This window comes from Mustelus asterias, chromosome 3 (genome assembly GCF_964213995.1).
Source record: "Mustelus asterias chromosome 3, sMusAst1.hap1.1, whole genome shotgun sequence".
Taxonomy (NCBI): Eukaryota; Metazoa; Chordata; class Chondrichthyes; order Carcharhiniformes; family Triakidae; genus Mustelus; species Mustelus asterias.
The window spans coordinates 22092551-22114688 of NC_135803.1; the positions used below are offsets into that span (position 1 = coordinate 22092551).

At 41.8% G+C, this 22138-nt stretch overlaps 2 protein-coding genes across 14 annotated transcripts in view; one reads left to right on the top strand and one right to left on the bottom strand.

The window, feature by feature from the left end:
• trip12 (thyroid hormone receptor interactor 12) overlaps positions 1-18849 on the bottom strand; it is a 160237-nt gene extending 141388 nt beyond the window's left edge. For 6 of the 13 annotated variants that reach the window (XM_078205917.1, XM_078205910.1, XM_078205891.1 and 3 more), the window contains exons 1-3: positions 18422-18494; positions 17449-17691; positions 15262-15338 (exon numbers count right to left, since the gene is read on the bottom strand). The gene's annotated coding sequence lies outside the window, so the exon portion shown is untranslated. Of the gene's footprint in view, positions 1-15261; positions 15339-17448; positions 17692-17925; positions 18032-18421; positions 18541-18779 lie in introns of those variants that run through there. The other 7 variants (XM_078205904.1, XM_078205896.1, XM_078205866.1 and 4 more) reach the window with 5 other exon arrangements.
• Positions 18850-19008: 159 nt separating this feature from the next.
• LOC144487851 (F-box only protein 36-like) overlaps positions 19009-22138 on the top strand; it is a 58786-nt gene continuing 55656 nt past the window's right edge. Inside the window, exon 1 of the mRNA XM_078205921.1 lies at positions 19009-19195. Coding sequence (XP_078062047.1) covers positions 19100-19195 — 96 coding nt within the window. The 5' untranslated portion in view covers positions 19009-19099. The remainder of the gene's footprint in view (positions 19196-22138) is intronic.

Sequence of the window (22138 nt, forward strand, 5' to 3'; positions counted from 1 at the left end):
ACTTTTTTGGTTACCTCTTCAAAAAACTCAAATTTAAGAGACATGCTAAGGAACAAAGTTTGGAGTGGGAGTGGGAATCAAATCTTGTGGCTTCAGTAGTCCCAGTATTTAATGGAAGGAAATTTATGTTTGCCCAGTACTCGTTATCAAATAAGCAGTCTATTAATCCCGAAACTCAGCTAATGTTCTGGGGACCTGGGTTTGAATCCCACCATGGCAGATGATGGAATTTGAATTAAATAAAAAATATCTGGTATTAAGAATCTACTGATTACCATGTAACCACCGTTGATTGTCAGAAAAACCCATCTGGTTCACTAATGTCCTTGAAGGAAATCTGCCGTCCTTACCCGGTCTGGCCTACATGTGACTCCAGAGTCACAGGCAAATAGGATTGAGCAATAAATGCTGGCCAGCCAGCAACACATGTCCCACGAATTAATAAAAAAAGTCTGATAATTTAACAACAGTGGAGATGGCAAAAGATGATGGTATGGTAGAGCCAGGTGTCATCAGTGTACACGTGAAAACTAACCCTGTGATTTTAGACAATGTCACTGAGCAGCAGCACGCAAGTGAGAAATGAGGGCCAAGGATAGAGCCTAGGGGACACCAGAAGCCATCATATGGGAGCAGGAAGAGAAGCCATTGCAAAGGATTTTCCAGTTACAATTAGATAAGAATGGAATGAAGTGACAACAGTGCCAAGCAACTGGATGACAGTGAAGAATGATGTGTTCAACCATGTCAAGGCTGCAGACAGGTTGAGAAGACATGGTGGCAAAGTTATCTTTGTCATAGTCACACAAGATGTTATTTGGATAGGAGCCAGAGCAGGGGCAGAAACCCAACTGGAGGTATTCCTTTGTGTGCAAACATCTATCCATCTCTCTGGGGGTAAAGAATTCCAAAGATTCAAAACATTTTGAGTGAAGAAACTTTTCACCTCATTCCTAAATGGCTTACGCTTTATTCTGAGACTTGGACTCAGATTTCAAGACTCCTCAGCCAAAGAAAACATCTTCCCAGCATCTATCCTGTATAGTCCCTTAAGAACAATGAGATCACCCATCATGCTTCTAAACTCCAGGAAATATCTCAAAGTATACGCAACCTCCTCATTCCAGAACAGTCTATCAAGCCTTCATTGCACTCCCTCCAAAGGCAAGTCTATATTTTGTAAGGAAACCAAAACTGTACACCTTTCTCCAGGGGTGATCGCATTAAACACACTATGCCATCGTATTAATATGGTTTTACTTGTACTCCAATCCCTTCATAAGGATCATTTGATTTTGAAACTGCTTGCTACATGTTAAACTTCATGCGATTCATGAGCAAGGACTCCCTCTGAATATCAACATTAAATTTTATTTTTCCCCACGGATGATTTCACATTTCTTCATATTATATTCCATTCATCATGCTCTTATCCAGTTAACCTGTAAATCCTTGTGCAGCTGTTGCTTTTCTCTCACAGCTTACTTTGCCACCTAACTTTGCATCATGAGCAAACTTGGATACATAATACTTGGCACCCCTTCATCCAAATTCAACTATGCACTGAACCCTGCAGTATGTCGCTAGTTAAAACATACCAAGCTGAATGACCAGTTTATCCTAATTTTCTATCAGTTAACCAATCCTCAACCATGCTGCTATATGGTACAATTTATTGGATTTTATGGACATAAATTGAGCATAAGCATTTCAAGTACCACATACAAAAGTGTAATATACACATTGCCTTTCCTGTTGACAGCAATCAACTTTAAACATTGCTAATATTCAGGTTGTAGCTGTTGTAACAAGTTTTAACTCAACTGCAGTTTCATTAGGTGACTCATATGCAAAATTAAATCATTCCTTTCCAAATGATTACAAAAGTTCAAAAACTAAACCATTTTAATGTTTCCCTGCCCGACAATCACTATTGCCATCTGCAGAATTTCCATATAAATTTACTCCCAACTTAGTAGCCGACAGCGTTCCATAACAAAACAATCGCATAACTACCTTAACATTACTTTAACTGCCTTAACATAGGAGTAGGCCATTCAGCCTGTTGAGTCTGCTCTGCCATTCAAACGGATCATGGCTAATCATCTACCTCTATACCATTCTCTCCCACTACCCCTGGATGCCATTAGTATCCAGAAATCTATTTGTCTTGAACATTTTTTTTCTTTATTCTTTCATGGGATGTGCATGTCACTGGCTGAGCCAGCATTTGTTGCCCATCAACTGAGTGGTTTGCTGGGCCATTTCAGAGGGCACTTAAGTCATCCACATTACTGTGCAGCTGTATGCCAGACTGGGTAAAGATGGCAGATTTCCTTCCCTAAAGGACATTAATTCATGATCAATTATTGAGCTTCCATAGCCTTCTGTGGCAGAGAAAACTAAAATTTCACCCCCTCTGAAGGACTGAAGAAATTCCTCCTCATCTCAGTCTTCAAGTGGCCTGCCTCTGTCTCCTAGCTGGAGACTCACTAACCAGGGAAAACATCCTAGCTACATCTACCCAGGATCTGTAAGGCATAACAGACTACAATATGAAGGCAGGTAAAATCAGCGGCTCCTCTGCACCCCTCCCCAATGGGCTCAGTGCATTCTATGCCCATTTTGAGCAAAAGGTCAGCGAGAGCATGCCCTCCATCCCGGAAGCCTCAGATGAACCTGTATCCGAGGTCACCATTGCCAATGTCAAAGCAGCCTTCTCAAAAGTCAGCCCACAGAAAGCAACTGGCCCAGATGGGCTACCCGGATGAACACTTAGACCCTGCGCAACCTCTCTTTACAACAATCCGTCTCTTCAAGACGACGACCATCATCCCAGTACCAAAGAACAGCAGGACAGCATGTAATGACTATCGCCTGATGGCTCTGACATCCATCATGATGAAGTGCTTCAAAAGGTTAGTCATGGCACAAATCAATTGCTGCTTTCCAGACTGCCTGGATCCACTACAGCTCGCCTATCGCCACAACAGGTCCACAGCAGATACCACCTCCCTGGCCCTATACTCAACCCTGGAACGCCTAGAAAACAAAGACACCTATGTCAGACTCCTATTCATAGACTACAGCTCAGTCTTTATCATTATTCCTACAAGACTCATCTCTAAACTTAGTGGCCTGGGGCTCATTTCCTCCCTCTGCAACTGGCTGCTGGACTTCCTAACCCACAGACCTGTCAGTACGGATCGGCAACAACACCACCTCCACGATCATACTCAACACCGGTGCTCCGCAAGGCTGTCTCCTCCGCCCCTTACTATACTCCTTATCAACTTATGACTGTATGGCCAAATTCCCCTCCAACTCAATTTTCAGGTTTGCTAATGAGACGACCATTGTAGGTAGGATCTCAAAAAATGACGAGAGACAGTGCAGGAAAGAGATAGAGAAGCTGGTGAACTGCTGCGACGACAATAATCTCTCCCTCAATGTCAACAAAACAAAGGAGATGGTCACTGACTTCAGGAAGTGTAGTGGAGGGCATGCCCCTGTGCACATCAATGGGGATAAAGTATAAATGGTCGAGAGCTTCAAATGTTTGGTGTCCAGATCACCAACCACCTGTCCTGGTCCCTCAATGTGGACGCTGTCGTTAAGAAAGCCCACCAACGCCTCTACTTTCTCAGGAAACTAAGGGAATTTGGCATGTCTGCTACAACTCTCACCAACTCCTACAGATGCACCATAGAAAGCATTCTTTCTGGTTGTATCACAGCTCCCGCCCTGTTCCAGACCGCAAAAAACTGCAAAGGATCGTGAACAAAGCCCAGTCCATATGCAAACCAGCTTCCCACCTATTGACACTGTCTACACTTCCTGCTGCCTCAGAAATGCAACCAGTATATTCAAGGACCCAACGCACCCTGGACATACTCTCTTCCACTTTCTTCCATCAGGAAAAAGATACAAAAGTCTGAGGTCACATACCAACCGACTCAATAACAGCTTCTTCCCTGCTACCATCAGACTTTTGAATGGACTTACCTCACATTATGTTGATCTTTCTCTACACCCTAGCAACAACTAACACTTCATTCTGTACTCTCTTTCCTTCCGTGTACGGTATGCTTTGTCTGTATAGCACACAAGAAACAATACTTTTCACTGGAAACTAATGCATGTGACATAATAAATCAAATCCAATGAGATCATCTCACATTCTTTAAAATTCTAATGAATAGAGCACTGCTGCTTCACAGCTCCAGGGACCTGGGTCGATTCCTGGCTTGGGTCACTGTCTGTGTGGAGTTTGCACATTCTCCTCGTGTCTGCGTGGGTTTCCTCCGGGTGCTCCGGTTTCCTCCCACAGTCCAAAGATGTGCGGGTTAGGTTGATTGGACATGCTAAAATTGCCCTTTAGTGTCCTGAGATGCGTAGATTAGAGGGATTAGCGAGTAAATATGTAGGGATATGGGGGTAGGGCCTGGGTGGGATTGTGGTCGGTGCAGTCTCAATGGGCCAAATGGCCTCTTTCTGCACTGTAGGGTTTCTATGATTCCCCCAAATATTGGTGAACCTCCATTGTATTTCCTCTAATGGCAAGTATATTCTTCCAAAAACTGTACTTAAGACTGCAGGTGCCACAGTTCTATACAGAAATAAGACTTATTTTCTCCTATACTCTAATCCCCTTACAATGTAGGCCAACATACCACTTGCCTTCCTACCTGCTTGCCACACCACATCAGATGACTCATGAAAAAGCACCCCGGTCTCTTTGGACATCAACATTTCTCAACCTCTCACCATTCAAGAAATACTGCTATCCACTTTGGTAGAAAAGGTGGCAAACTTCACACTTATTCACAATATATGCCACCTGTCATGTTCTTGCCCACTCCCAGCCTGTCCAAATGCCCTTGAATTCTCCTCAACTTACATTCTAGTTTTGCGCCATCAGCAAATTTGAAATATTATACCTGATGCAGAGCTCTAAAAGTTCCATACACCCCAGAAAGATTTACCTGTAATTTTTTTTTTTTAAAAAGACTGTAAACTCTAACCAGGAGTGACAAGCCAAACCAAAAAACAAAGACTTAAGACCATAAGATATAGGAGCAGAATTAGGCCACTCAGCCCATCAACTCTTCTCCACCATTCAATCATGGCTGATACTTTTCTGATCCCCATATTAATCAAGAACCTATCTCTATCTTAAAGACATTCAATGACCTGGCCTCCACAGCCTTCTGCGGCAAAGAGTTCCACAGATTCACCACTCTCTGGCTGAAGAAATACCTCACCTCTGATTTAAAGGATCGCCCATTGATATAGTGTATTCCATGACCTCAGAATATTCCAAAGTACTTCATAGCCAATGAAATACAACTGAGCAATTAATTTGCACACAGCAAGGTTGCATATAAAGCAATGAGATAGCAAACAGTTAGCACACCCAACAATCTTGGTTGCATATTCCAGGTCAGAAACTGCCAGGTGGACTTCGAACGGGAGAGTGGCACTGCTTTTCAGTCTGATGTCCAAACACATTCTTAACTAAAACTGCAGCCAAACTGAAAGTGAAACCTTGAATTCACTAAGAAAAAGAACTCCAAAACAGATGACCTGCCACCCAGTCATAAATTCCAAGTCAGTGCATGAGGCCCAGATTACAAATAAACAAAGCCCCATTTAAGACATTGAAGCAGCAATCAATGGTCTTCTAGCAGATAGCTCAGCAACAATGAAAAAACCAACAGGCCTGCTCAACCGCATAGAACACGATTTGAAAAAAATATATCTTAAAGGCACGCTGATGTCACAGTTGTGTGATGAATATCAGCTAAACAGCACCTCCTCCACGATCATCCTTAACACCGGTGCCCCACAAGGTTGTGTTCTCAGCCCCCTACTATACTCCTATGACTGGCCAAATTATCCTCCAATTCGATTTTCAAGTTTGCAGACGACACCGCCGTAGTGGGTTGGATCTCAAACAATGACGAGACAGAGACAGGAAGAGATAAGAGAATCTGGTGAACTGGTGTGGCAACAATAATCTCTCCTTCAAAATGAAGGATATTGTCATTGACTTCAGGAAGCGTAAAGGAGAACATGCCCCTGTCTATATCAACAGGGACGAAGTAGAAAGGGTCGAGAGCTTCAAGTTTTTAGGTGTCCAGATCACCAACCAGCTGTCCTGGTTCCCCCCATGCTGACATAATAGTTAAGAAAACCCACCAACGCCTCTACTTTCTCAGAAGACTAAGGAAATTTGGCATGTCAGTTACGACTCCCACCAACCTTTACAGATCAAAGAACAAAGAACAGTACAGCACAGGAAAAAGGTCCTTCGGCCCTCCAAGCCTGTGCCGCTCTAGGGATGCACCATAGAAAGCATTCTTTCTATTTGTATCACAGCTTGGTATGGCTCCTGCTCTGCCCAAGACCGCAAGGAACTACAAAACGTCGTGCATGTAGCCCAATCCATGACGCAAACCAGCCTCCCATCCATTGACTGTCTACACCTGCCGCTGCTTCGGAAAAGTAGCCAGCATAATTAAGGACCCCACGCACCCCGGACATTCTCTCTTCCACCTTCTTCCTTTGGGAAAAAGATACAAAAGTCTGAAGCCACGTACCAACCAACTCAAGGACAGCTTCTTCCCTGCTGCTGTCAGACCTTTGAATGGACCTACCTTGCATTAAGTTGATCTTTCTCTACACCCTAGCTATGACTGTAACACTATATTCTGCACACTCCTGTTTCCTTCTCTATGAACGGTATGCTTTGTCTGTATAGCAAGAAACAATACTTTTCACTATGTTAATACGTGACAATAATAAATCAAATCAAATAAAACACAAGAGTAAACGCAGCTGCTCTCTGAATAGTGCCATGGGATCTTTAACTTGCATTTGAGAAGGTAGCCATAGTTTAAATCTCTGTGCATCCTTTCAATGAATTTTGATTGAGGAATTTAAACTGGATGCTATTGAAATGGAGGGAACTGTAAATTTTTAATTGGAGGGGCTGGGGGCGCAGATACAACTCAAGGATAGGTTAGGCGAGAAAAACAATTTTGGATACTCGATGATTAGAGTGCAAGAGGATAAGAGGTTGGCCAGGATCACACTGCAATAGTCAAGCATGGAGGTTAATATTGATTGGAAGCACAGCAGTTAGCACTGCAGCCTCACAGCATCAGGGACCCAAGTACGATTCCAGCCTTGGATAACGGTAAGTAGGAATTATACAGTAAATGGTAGAATCCTTAGGAGCATTGACAGGCAGAGAGATCTCGGCGTACATGTCCACATAGGTGGATAAGGTAGCCAAGAAGGTATACGGCATGCTTGCCTTCATCAGCTAGGGCATTGAGTATAAAAATTGGCAGGTCATGCCGCAGCTGTACAGAATCTTAGTTAGGCCTCATTTAGAATGTTGTGTACAATTCTGGTCGCCACACTACCAGAAGGATGTAGATGCTATGGAGAGGGTAGAGAAGGGTTTACCAGGATGTTCTGGGGGGTATTAGCTATGAGAAGTTGAATAAACTCGGTTTGTTCTCACTGGAACGACGGAGAATGAGGGGCAACCTGATAAGAGATTTACAAGATTATGAGTGGCATGGACAGAGTGGATAACCAAATGCTCTTTCCTCGGGTAAAGAAAAGTACTGGGGACGTAGGTTTAAGGTGCGTGGGAAACGTTTAGAGGAAATGTGCAAGGCAGGTTCTTTTTTTTTTTTTACACAGAGGGTGGTGAATGTCTGGAACTCACAGCCCAAGGAAGTGGTGGGAGCAGGTACGATAGCAGCATTTAAGGGGCAACTAGACAAATACATAAATAGGATGGGAATGGAAGGATACGGACTCCGCAAGTGCATATGGTTTTAGTTTAGGCAGTATTATGATCGGCGCAAACTTGGAAGGCCGAAGAGCCTGTTCCTGTTCTTCTTTGTTCTAATCATAATACATGCTACCTAACCAAACTACCCCCCAATGGCTCAAGGTATGTTTACAGCAGGATAACCAAATGATGCGGTATTAACACTGGCAAGTTGTGTTCTGTCATAAGATGCAACTCCAACCATTGGCCCAGCTAAGATTAGGTAAAATCCATTCACAATAAGTTCAACTAACTTTCTGGAAAGGCGGCACAATGTCCACTTAAAATTCAGATTTCAGCAACAACCAGTTATCTTCACTCTGCCTTTGTTCTTCAAATGCCAAATTTAGGATATAGTAATCATATGATGGCAATCTGCACCATGTCAAGAACTAAAGTTCTGCACAACGTGAAAACATTCAAAACAGAAGGATATAAGATCACATGTACACCTCATTGATCTCCAGTGCAAATTTCAACATGCAAGGCTAAGCTACAGCATCATATACATTTCCACGAGAGGCAATTAGGGCAACCAATTATTCTGTTGGGGAGAAGGCACTGGAACTCTCACCTGCTGATGTCAAGGTATTAGAACAGGGTGCTGAAGGAAACTTGCTTCATGGAAGCGCTGCATGCTTCTACCAAACAATGTACATCCAGCTCTAACATGCTCTTAAAACATTTGAGTTTCCCCAAGAGATGAAGGGCATCACCAACAGACTGAAAACATCAACTGCAGTTCGTACCTGGAAAAACACTTCAATGTACCAGATATGCGGCCATGACAATAAAAATCCATTGTTCAATTTATCATTTCCTCAGTCCTAAACATCATTCTCAATTCATACCTAGACAATAAATTAATTGGCTCATTGGCACACATGCTGTTCAAATAAAAAGTGCTTCATGGAAACATTGAGTCTCATTTCTCAGCAGAAGCTGCCTGACCTGCTGCAAATTTCTAGTATTGGATGCTTTTATTTCCAATTCCCAGCATCCACATTATTTTGTGTATTTATGCTTGGAATAATGTTTGCAGGGACTGTTCATGGAGGTAGATTTAACATTATTTCCTCCACCCACCCCGGGCAATTAATGATGCTGGCCTTTACTCATCCCAAAAACAAGCGTGTGTGATCAAAATAGCACCAGGTACAAAATCCGATCTAAAACGTGGGTATTTGCTGCTTTCTAAACTGATGAATCTGCTTCCTCACATCAACCACAACTTTACAAAAACAGATAGCCCTACTTGCTGTTAGTAATCTGAAAACCTGCCTCTTGTATTTACAATCACACCATAAGGGTTCATAACTTCAGTATTTTCATACAGCAGCTTCACAATTTTTTCTGCTCAGTGCCAAATGAGTTCACCAAAATAAAAAATGGAAATTGCTGAAAAGATTCCACAGGAGACTGAAGCAGTCATACCGACCAGAGACGTTAACTTGATTTCTCGCTTTCGAGATGCTGCCAGACCTGTCAAATCTTGCAAGCATTCTCTTTTATTTCCGATTTCCAGCATCCGTAGCTATTCGACTTCAACTGAATTTTCTCTTGAAAAGGTTTAAAAACTTTCCAAATGATAGCTTTCAAGTAACTGCAAAATAAGACTGCACAATGTCAAGTTACCTGCAAGTTTTTTTTATTATTCATTCCTGGGATGTGGGTGTTGCCGGAAAGACCAGTATTAATATTGCCCATCCCCAAGTTCCCTCAAAGCAAACAGAAACAAAGTACCTGTAGCAATGTAACCAGGCAACTTTTGCAAGACAAGTAGCCTACATACTAAAGGAACTGGAATTTGCAAAATGATGTTTTTTACCCTTATAAATGACCACACCCCACAATAACCCTTACAGTATAAATCCCACTTTTGTGTAACTTCTCTTATACTTAAAATACTGTGGATTCTGGAAACTGGACATATAAACAGAAATGCGAGAAGTGCTCAGGTCAGGTTTGCCTGCTCATATTTCCACTATTTTCTGTTTGTTCTTCTCTTTATACAGCCCCTCCCTTTCCTACGGTGATAGGAAGCAAAGTTCAGCAAGTCCCTTCTCATTGGGTGGAAGTGTCTCACTTAAGCGTCACTCACTTAAAACCTTCAAAGCTAGCCAGATAAGAATTCAAGGGGAAATGAATTACTACTATTATTCTCTAGCAATAACATTTCCTATTCAGCATGTACATGCATAGCACAAGCTATCAAACCCCGCTTCCCATAATCACTCAATTTTATACATGGAAATCAAAGTGTTTTTAATCAGACTTGTTGAAATACAGGGCCAAGCAACATGTTCACTTTTTGCACGAAGATGACATCCATAGAAAGTTCAAATTATATAGTGTTTAATATGGCCAGCACTAAGTAATGGTCGAATCCATATTCTACTCAATATTGTACAACCTTGGAACGTCAAGAAGCAATTCACAGTAAACCTAACCACATATGCAGCTCTGACATATTGTCTATAAAAATCTTTTTTCAATTTCGCATTTGATTCTTAAGACACCATAATCAGGAATAAAAGTTTAAGTTCGAAATGTGAAAGTAGAATACTTTATTAAATTTATGCCATTTTTTAGTTATTTTTCTACTCTCGTCTGAAGACTTGGTGAGATCTAAGTATTTCACCGTGTGCTATCTAACTTGCATCACAAAATGGGTGCAGTGTCGAATTCTGATCTCGTTCAATGTCCAGGCACTTGTACGTTTGACTGGATATCAAAAGCATGAAACAGGGCACTCAGGTAAATAGCTGTAGTCCATTGCTGCTCTAGTTGCAACCAGTTAACAAGCAACTAGCTATGGTTATCATATTATGTTGTGCATTTACCAATTCAACAATCAAGAAGCTCAATTTGGAATTTCAAATTAAAGCATTCTACATAATTGCAAGGCTGGCCGCCTTAAAAATTATTTCATGGGATGAGAGTGGCAAGAGCAGCATTTGGTACCCACCCTTAATTGCCCTTGAACTGATTTGCTTGCAAGGCCATTTCAAAGGGCAGATACAAGTCAATCACTTTGCTGTGGGTCTGGAGCCACAGACTAGATCAGACTAAGTAACGATGACAGGCTTCCTACCTTAAAAGGACATTAGTGACCAGATGGTTAGGGGAGCCGATGGCCTACTGGTATTATCGTTAGACCATTAATCCAGAAACTCAGCTGATGTTCTGAGGACCCGCCACAGCAAATGGTGAAATTTGAATTCAATAAAAATGTCTGAAATTAAAGGTCTAATGATGGCGATTAAGCCATTGTCAATTGTCAGAAAATCTCATCTCGTTCATGAATGTCCTTTAGGGAAGGTAATCTGCTGTCCTTATCCAGTCTGACCTACATGTAACTCCAGTGCCACAGCAATATGGTTGACTCAACTGCCCTCAGGCAACTAGGGATGGGCAATAAATGCTGGCCAACCAACAACGCCCATGTCCCACGAATGAATAAAAAGGGATCAATAACAGTTTTCATGGTTAACATTTCTGAAGTCGCTGTCCATTCCAGATTTATTAACCGAAATTAAATTCCATCCCAGTGACATTGCCACAACTCCACTGTCTTCATGCCAAAATTAAATCAGTAATTTCTGTGGAATTAGGGCGACACCATGGCAGTGACTAGCACTGCTGCCTCAAAGCACCAGAGACCAGGGTTTGATTCCCAGCTTGGGTCACCATCTGCACGTTCGCCCCGTGTCTGCGTGTGTTTCCTCCCACAGCCCGAAAGACAGTGCATTGGCCATGCTAAATTCTCCCTCAGTGTACCTGAAAAGGCACTAAGGAGTGTCCGACTAGGGATTTTCATAGTAACTTCATTGCACTGTTAATGTAAGCCTACTTGTGACACTAATACATAAACTTATAGTATTTTTTTTGTTCAATTATAGGATGTGGCTAGGCTGGCATTCATTGCCCATCCCTAACTGCCCTCAAGTAGAAGCGAGCTGCCTTCTTGAAACACTACAGTTCATGTATTGATACACCCACGGTGCTGTTGAGGATGGAGTTCTGGGATTTGGACCCAGAAACAGTGAAGGAACAGTGATATATTTCCAAGTCCAAGGTGTGTGTGCGGGGTTTGGCGGGAAGCTTCCAACTGGTGGTGTTACCGTGTATCTGATGCCCTTGTTCTACTAGATGGTAGTTGTGGGTTTGAAAGGTGCTCTCTCAGTAGCCTTGAAGAGCTCCTGCAATGTACCTTGTAGATGGTACACACTGCTGCCATTGTGTGTCGGTGGGTGGAGACAGTGAATGCTTGTGGATGGGGTGCCAATCAAGCTGTGTCCTGGATGGTGTCCAGCTACTTCAGTGTTGTTGGAGCTGTACTCATCCAGGCAAGACTTCATCTCCTTTTGATTCTGGGAAAATCACTTCACATCACATGCTCAAAGTAGAATCAGAATTCAATTGTGCAAAAATATCCAAACCTTCAAAATAAATTTTAATGAAGGTTTTTAAAATAGATTAAAGATAAATCAATTGATAAATTTAGCATGTTTTGAAATACTTTCTTGAATGCGTTTAAAATTGTTTAGATATGAAAACTTCAATTACTGAGAACAATGGCAGAACACTTCCTTCAAACATTATTCTAATTTAATTGGCACATCAACAAACAGTGCAGCAAAATACTTGTATATCAGTTTCTCCGCTATGAAATGTTAGCATTCTTGGCCATTTGCACCACAATTATAAATACTGACATGAGTTGTTGAAGTAAGATTTTTTTTGATCAAACCGATCAGTTAGTCAAAATTTAAAATTCCAAATGCCTTATGGATTTTTTTTATGAATAGGAATATTGAACACTGGAAAGAAATAGATCTGATATGCCCATTCTTTCAACTTAGAGATGCACAGCTACGTGATTTCAAATAAGATGAGTTCATCAACCACTGTTCAATGTAAACAGATATTGAAAGGTCGCCATAGTGTGAAGTTGAACTTGTTCTTTAGAATTGGACTAATCAGTGTTTCTAGGAATAAACACTTCCTTTGTCAAAGTTGGACAGTAGAAATCTAAAGGAATGAGATTTACACATTGGACTCATTCTCCCCAAATTAAGCCGTGGAACAAGGTATTACATCATCTATTGTCATCCCTTTATTAACCATGAAGCAGATGAGTGTTTCATAACACAATTTATTAAAATCACAAGCAGCTTTGTCTAGTTTTTTATTGTGGTTCCAAAATGGTGGCACAGTGGCTAGCATTGCTGCCTCACAGCACCAGGGACCCGGGTTCGATTCCCAGCTTGGGTTACAGTGTGTGCGTGGAGTTTGCACATTCACGTGTCTGCGTGGATTTCCTCCGGGTGCTCCAGTTTCCTCCCACAGTCCGAAAGATGTGGTTAGGTGCACTGGCCATGCTAAATTTTCCCTCCGTGTACCCGTGCCGGAATGTGGTGATGAGTGGATTTTCAGAGTAACTTCATTGCAGTGTTAATCTAAGCCTATTTGTGACACTAATAAATAAACTTAAAAAACACTGCCTCATGTCTTGCATAACAACCAAAAGGGTGTAGAACTTTGGGCAGCAATACAAGTTCTCAGTTCTGGCTACTGGCAAATTGGATGTTTTAGATTTCAAGACAATTCGCATTATATCAAAATGTAGTGTAAACACATTAGAAATCAACCCACAAGAATTAACTCCAAAACGTTACAAGCATTAATGCACTTAGTTTTACCCGTTGCCTTAGGTGAGGGCAAAGGAAGTAGCAGAAATATAGCATGAAAGAGCAATCCCTTAACCGCTTTCCACAAGAGGAATCACATTTCAAAAATCAGAGCGTTAAGGATTGTATGGAAGACTGTGCATACAATTGTGAAAACCTCATTAATGGAATTAGTTTAAGATACTTTAGAGGTCAACAATTAAACCTGGAAGCATCCAGTGTGCAACATGTATTCTCCACCTTTCACCCAATATCTGAAAAAGAGGGTACTGGCAGCACAAGTACATAACTCTCATGGTGGCCGGATGCCATTATGATAGGTTTCAATGAACGAGGAACAAAGTTCCAGTAGCAAGCAAGCTTTACCGAAGCACAAATATTATTACTGGACTCTATTGCTTCACATAGTTGTAATTTATCTATTCGGGACTTATTGCTTGCCTAAACAGTCACACCTCAGAGGGAGAATGTTAAGCTCAAGTCACACTTCAGATATTAAGCTGGTAAATTTATGCTGACCAGGCTCTTTCAGTGTTAAACCCAGGTCCTATTGGCATCTCTGGATGAACATTGACGATCCAACAGCACTTTCTCAAAGATGACTAGCATTTTCCTCATGCCCTTCACAATGTTCACCCATAAACAAAACAAGTTATCATTTTAATTGCAAACTATATAGAATGTTGCTGTATATAAACAAGATTCCATATTTGCCTACAAGAGTGACGGCAGTAATAATTGACTATGATGTATTTTAGCATGCCCAGAGGACCAAAAATAGCTATAGACAGGGAATTCAGAAGGCAAGACATGTCATACTCAACAAGATATTCAGTTATCCATGTTTCATGCATCTGAAATACAAGTCAGTCCCAGATTCTGTATAGTCAGAATACAAACAACCTAAATTCACTCAGCAAGCCCCCAAAATATATTCCAGTCCAATTCCATATCAGTCCTATGGCCATAATTCCAACTTCTCAACTATATTCACTTCCCTACTCTTTTCACTGGAAATAGTTTCCAGGCTTTGCACAACAATGGCACAAAAGCAGCAAAGCCATTCGAAGCTTAACTGTGCTATTATTTTTGCACAAGATTCATTACCAGATATCTACACCTTGAGTTTCCTTTAACTATATGTTAGACTACATATTCTAAAAGTCTGGACCGAAAGCATCTAAAACCTGCCCTCAGTTCCCATTCAGAGCAGGTTAACCCATCTAGTGAATTCAGGCGCTCCCTTGATTATTGTTCACTTTAATGAAAGCTGTTATTGAGAATTTAGAAACAAAATGAGAAGCACAAGTGTTTATAAAATTAATTTCCACAGTTCTCTACTTCATACTATTTCTTAATATATTACAGTGCCACTGCAATAAATAATGTCAAGATTAACATTTACATACATTCCCATTAATCGGCACTGAGGGGGAGGGAATTTGTGTTTTGAGAAACTGATCGAATAGTAATAACCACTACTAGCTTTGGCTTTGTGCTCTACCTGTTGGATTGACCAAGTTCTTTCCTCCCCCACCACCCCAATGTCACCCATTATTAAACATATTGGGGACCAATAAAACATAACCAATATTAGAGACCTAATTGTATAGTTTCATTCTCAAGTGCAATTTTGGCAAAATTCCCCCAACCATTTAGCATCAAATTTAATCTGTTCCCAAGTTGTCAATACAAATCTCAGATCTGTTTACTTACAAATTGAGCAAGGACATCAGTGCCAGCTTATTTAACCCTCATTGCACCCTGGGCAGTAACATCACGTGAAAACTGACCTGTAAGCATAGAAAAAGAGTTTCAGCCATTTTAATCTTTCTGAATTGGTTGGCAGTTGATCATGGTGTCTAAAAAAGATCTCAAATACTCGAAGCGCACTCAGAATAAAGCTTTAAATAATGACATAGACATTCTGACTTTTCTGCAGTGACATGCACAACTTTCCTGCTTCTCTATCAATAGCAGAGGCAGAAGATACCTCAAGTGCAAGTGTTATGAACTGCTTCCCAAACGCAAGAACAAGATGTTTGACAACTTAATTTTAATCTAAAACAAAATCAAGCCCCACCATTTGATTGTAGTTGTTATAAACAACGGCAATAACGTGTTCATGAATTCTTTGTGCTACCATTCCAATTTGGGATTAATGTACTTGTGCAATTTTGTTTTAACTTCATACAAATTCTCTTTTGCATCTCTAAAGTACCAGTTGTCCAACCCGAATAATATACCAGGTTACTCTCTTGTTGATCCAGGAGGTTGCAATCTACCCATGTGCACCCATCTGTGGTTTCACTGCATAATTTGTAAACATGTTAAAGCAAGCCATAAACCTTGCCTTGGAACCATTGGGAATCTTACTCATCGTCATGTCCAGAAGAATTAGTATGTCCATTCTAAAAGCTAACAACATGGAACAAAACTGGTTACCTCCACCAGCAATTTTGAACACTTGCAGATTACAAAAATTTCCAATGGAGTGCTACACTTTTTCATACTCCTTCAAAAGCTTGATGATCTTCAACAAAGGATTTCCATCAATTTGATTTTCAAAATATTGTGCGCTATTTTAAACAAGTGAACTATTCCTGAAATGGATCCCCGATTTATTTCCCTTCATTTAAGAGCCAAATTCAAGTTATTGAAATTTAAAGCAAGCCACCATCCAATGTCTGACATTTACTTCCATCCAACCCTCCCTCAACTCTATACATTCTTTCCTGGTACAAGAGTGCTCACATATGGACTGCAAGAAAGAACAGATTAAACTTGGCCACAATACATTCCATGTTATTCATCCCAATTTAAGATGGATGAGGACCAGAGAACTACTAAAATCCAAAGAAATGCCATATCTTTTCAAAGAGGATGATTTTTTTTAAAAACAGCCTTGAACTTGAAACAAAAGAAATTAACATCTCAACATCTGCAACAATGCCACCCATTGATAAATCAACATGATAGCTGAATCCTGAAGAGCCTTTACATTCAATTGTAATGCTGTCAATGGTGCTTATTTGGTTCTTGCCCTACCAAGATTGTTAAAAAAATGAAAAGTAGGTAGCACAAGGAGGAAAAATTTGGAGGTATGCTTTCAAGGAACAGAAACTCAAGTAGACAATATATAAAATCTAGCAGTTACATGAAGAAAAATTAATGCATCCATGTCTATAAAACGGCAGCCTTCTTAATAAATTGAGAAATTTTGCACTTTAGGTACAATAGAAATGCAAGAAGTTGCCCACTTCATGCATATCCGATTGTGTAGGCACCCATAACCAAGTTATTTGATGACGACTATTCTTGGCAGAACACTCAGATTTCTTCCTGAAGCTAAATTAAACTCAACTTGGTTGATAAAATTAAGGGAAATTAAAGAGTTTCACTTAGCGTTAGACTTTCAAAAAATGATACACCGAACTTTCTACTCTCTCCACACATCCGAAGTTTAACTACATCAGTTGAATATCTTGCCGTCTTTGTCGAAATTAGGACAGACAATGGGTTTACGGAGATACGTGGTGCGTTGGCCATTCCTGTTTACTTTTGCGGCCTACACAACACTACTGCCGCAGAATTGCACCGCTTTGGTCGGTGCCAATGTTAACAAAACGACTGTTCAATAAATTTTCCGAACGATATAAATATTCTATGCCACCAAAGCAACATCCCCAGTGCTTGCTGTAAGTGTCCAAGTCGCTTTTTGTTTTAAAAAACACAACAATAAAAGTACGTCTTAAATAAAAGCACAAGGAAACAAATTACTACCCACAAAATGGGGTAATATTGCACGTCGGTCTCTGGATCATGGAAAATATTACTGGGCAGGCAGGGCCCAGACAACAGGTCTTTATTTTAGAGCTTTCATTAAGGTTACAAGCGGCCTACCTCGTAGTGGGTTTATACCCAACAATCACCAAAGGAGAGGGGATGGAGCAACTACATTTACTGCACAAGTTCAAGCCTGGCTGCCCCTTTTCCTGGTCACCTCCAACAAGCACTCCTTTAAAAGGGGTCGGGGGAAAGGGAAAAGGCTGTGGGGGGGTGAGCGTCCAGGCCTGTGTCCCAGCATCAATCCCCGCTGTCGGAGTTACAGCTGTCGCCGGATGTGTGAACGTCAAACACCAAGTGCTGCTGGGAAAGAAATGGGGGAGGGGAATGGAGATGATGGGGGGGGTGGGGGAGGAAGGGGAATTATTATTTTTTTTCAAAAGCCCTTCCTCCAACATTCCCCCACCCCCAAAAAATAAAACCAAACGAGGAGGAAGAGCCTCAACTCGTTTGTAAAAACAAAACACAAAAAAATCCTGCCAGAAGCAACTTGAGCAGAAAGATGTCCAAGCCATTTTGTTCCCTGGCCCTTACTTAGCAAATCGAAGGCAAGGCTCGAGTCCAGAGCTCGGGCCTCCCCTCTTTCTTTCTCTTTCCATTTCGCTCCCCTTCTCAAACCGGGGTGGGGGGGGAAATAACTCAGGCCTGGGAGGTGGGAAAGAAAAAGCCAAAAGAAATAAGCCCCTGATCGCTCATTTGAAAGAAAGCATAAATTGACCCATCTTCATATTCAGACACAAATTCCTCTCCTGCGATTCTTCCATTTCCCCCTCCCCAAATTTGTTTTTTTTTAAATATTTTTAAAAAGAGTTAAATTTTAGGTCTTGAAGAATTCATTCTGGAGGGGGCAAGGAATGCAAAAAATATAGATATCTTTAAAAAAAAGGAAAGAAAGCTCAGAAAAATGTTTGGCTCCTTTTTTCCCCCACAAAAAAAAATCAAGAATAAACAAGTGTCTCCCTTTTCTTTCTCCCTCCCCACTCCCCTTTTCTTTGTTGCTGTTGTTTTTTTTAAAAATAAATGTTATTACCTAGTTTGTTCCAATTCTACACAGCCTGTCCTGTCACCACCTCTCCCTCTGCCCCCCTCTCTTTACTAACTCTCGGCCTCCACACAGCTTCACCTTCTCACCCTGCGCGTCGCCCGTGTATCCTTCCCCGGGACTATTTCCCGCTCCATCCCTTCAGAGTCAATGGGGGAGGGGAAAGCCCTCTCACTCCCTTCCTTTGGCCCCACCATATGTGGCGGCTGACAGACAAATTCAAGTACAGCTTTTCTTCCCCTCCTTATTTATTATTTCTCATCCATGATATCCCTCCCCCAATCTGGAATTCTCTCCATTATTTTCCTGACATATTTAAAGACAATATATAATCCGCTATATTTACAATTCATCAACACTCCTTCCTCCCTCCCTCGACTCGATCACTCCGCGGGGGTCACGACCTTTCGTAGTCCCGGGCACGGTTGGTCAGGCCGCTTTGGCCCCCCCCCCTCGACGATTATTTAACTCGGCCGCGGCACCTTTGATTTTTCGATCGCCTCGACCCCGAACGGCACGTCGTTTTTTAAAAAAAATATATAAAATAATAATGATAATTTTAAGCGGCGTCGATGTTGTTGCGTGAACTTGGTGTAGAGTAAAACTAGTTGCGGCTGCTCTTGTTTACATTCGCCGCCGTTGCTCTGGCAATGAGAAGCGTCCAAAATGGCGTCTCTGCTGAGAGGCACAATTTACGAAAACCGAGCACAGGCTCCGGCACCGAGTAAGGATTATCACCAGCTGCTTGTGACAGACTCCGAGGTCAGTATCTCAATGGGGGGGGAGGAAGAGGAGGGTGTGAGCTGTTTGCTTGGACTGTCACTTGTCGCCACCACCTAAGTTTTCATTCTGGGTTTGATTTATTATTGTCACATGTATTAACATACAGTGAAAAGTATTGTTTCTTTCGCGCTATACAAACAAAGCATACCGTTCATAGAGAAGGAAAGGAGAGGGTGCAGAATGTAGTGTTACAGTCATGGCTAGGGTGTAGAGAAAGATCAACTTAATGCGAGGTAGGCCCATTCAAAAATCTGATGGCAGCAGAGAAGAAGCTGTTCTTGAGTCGGTTGGTACGTGACCTCAGACTTTTGTATCTTTTTCCCGACGGAAGAAGGTGGAAGAGAGAATGTCCGGGGTGCGTGGGATCTTTAATTATGCTGGCTGCTTTTCCGACACAATGGGAAGTGTAGACAGAGTCAGTGGAGTTGAAACCAACCTCACTTCAACCTAAGCAGCAAAAGCAAAATTCCTCTCAGTGTTAACTACCCCGATGCCTGTTAGTTTTCCTGTTTACTTTTGCCATCATTTTGGCCGACTGGTTTATGATTGTGAGTGGCATGACAGAGTTAAAGTTTATTTATTCGTGTCACAAGTAACTTACATTAACACTGCAACGAAGTTACTCTGAAAATCCCCTCGTCGTCACACTCTGGCAGCTGTTCGGATACACCAAGGAAGAATTTAGCATGGCCAATGCACCTCACCAGCACGTCTTTTGGACTGTGGGAAGAACCCGAACACCCAGAGGAAACCCAAGGGGAGAATGTGCAGACTCCGCACAGACAGTGAACCAAGCCAGGAATCAAACCCGGGTCCCTGGCACTGTGAGGCAGCAGTGTAATCACTATGCCACTGTGCTGTCATTTTGGAACTACAAAAAAAAACTAGTCAAAGCTTCTGTGCCACCGTGGATAGGAAGCAGCTGTACCCCTTAGTTGAAGGATCAGTTACGAGGGGACATGGGTTCAAGGTGAGTGACAGGAGGTTTGGGGGGGGTGTGAGAGAAAAACATTTTATGCAGTGGGTAGTGACAGTCTGTAATGCGCTGCCTGGGAGGGTGGTAGAGGCAGGTTGCATCACATTCTTTAAAAAGTACCTGGATGAGCACCTGGCTTGTCCTAACATTCAAGGCTATGGGCCAAGTGTTGATAAATTGCATTAAGTGGGAGGTCAGGTGTTTCTTGTGTGCCGATGCAGACTCGATGGGCCGAAGGGCCTCTTCTATGGTTTGAGTTATATGTGATAAGTCATTGGAGATTAAGAAATGTCTTGAAAATGTTGTGTGGCATTACATTTGCTCAAGAGATGGAAGCATTCAAATGTGGTCTTTCAGATACAGGGAGTTTATCGTGAGGTTTGACTCTTTTTTTGGTACTTTACTGAGACACAAATTTTCAATAGGAGAGCAATTTGTCGAAGCCCACAAAGGTCCATTTGAGAGAAAAAATGGTTATATAGCTTAAGAGACACTACTCGTGTCAAGTGTGGGGCAAGGTAAGGAGGCAGGCCTCCATGAACTACCAGAGTTGGTATGGCGAGTGTTGGCTTTCACCACATTCTAGCTCACTGACCCCACACAATAGAAAGAAAAGCCCACTAAATTTGAAAAGAAAATAGAAATGGCGAGGGGAAAACCGTATCTCCTGAGGGAAATGGGTTAATGTTTCAGAAGGAAACATATTTTATGAATACATAAACAAAAAGAGGATAACTAAGGAAAGAATACAATCAAGTAAACACCAAAAAGGTAACTTATATTTGGAGGTACAAGGCAAAAATATGGGCATGGATTTTGATTAATATTTTGCATTTATTTTCACATAACAGAAGGACAGAACAGATGTTGTAGTTGAGGAGGAATGTGAAACATCGAATGAGATAAACAGTGCAGGAAGAAATAGATGTTTAACATCCTTAAAGTTGTGTAAATCACCAGACCTGGTTGGAATTTATCAACCTGCCATGCCAACATTGGCATTCCCCAACCATTTCCAAAGCCTTTGTGCAGCAAAGTGGTACAAGTGGGGCCTTGCAGGGAACCCAGACTGCAACTCTGGTGCACCTCAAATCAATCACTCACGTCATTGGAGACTGCCCCCTGACAAAATTCAGTGGACGGCTCAGAGGGTTCCATTTAGTCACTGCGGAAGCCATTGCCTGGCTTGTGATCGCTGCACACAGTTAAAATTGTAAGCCAGGAAGAGATATCAAAAGCTCTGACCATTATTTTCCAATCTGCTCTGGCTACAGGCAAGTTTCTACAGAACCTGAGGACTCCAGGAATTCCAAAATTGAAATCGGGAAGAAGGAATGCCTGAGTCATTACAGGCCAGTCAGTCTAATCTTGGTGCTGGTCAGCTTCCTGGAAAAAATGCTGACAAGACAATATAAATTGTCATTGAGAGAAGCTTAATCAAGGACAATACACGGGGATCTATTAAAAAGGTCATGCTTGATTAACTTGAGTAGATTTTTGAAGTAGTAACAAGGTAGGGGTCAATGCGGGTAGCACATTTAGCAAGGTTTTTGACAAGGTCTCAAATGACAGACTGATCAGTAAATTAGAAGTTCATGGGATGCAAGGAAAAGTGGCAAGTTGGATCTGAACTTGGCTCAATGGCTGGAAAAAAAGGGTTATGGTTGACAGGTGTTGTGTGACTGGAAGGCCATTTCAAGTAGGGTACTGCAGGGCTCAATATTGGGTCTGTGTACTGCACACTGCATCTGGTAGAATCCCTACAGTGCAGGAGGAAGCAATTCGACCCATCGAGCCTTCACCAACGACAATCCCACCCAGGCCCTATCCCCATAACTCCTCGTATTTACTATGCTATCACCCTGACACTAAAGGGGAAATTTACCATGGCCAATCAACATAACCCGCACATGTTTGGAGTGTGGGATGAACTGGGGCACCCAGAG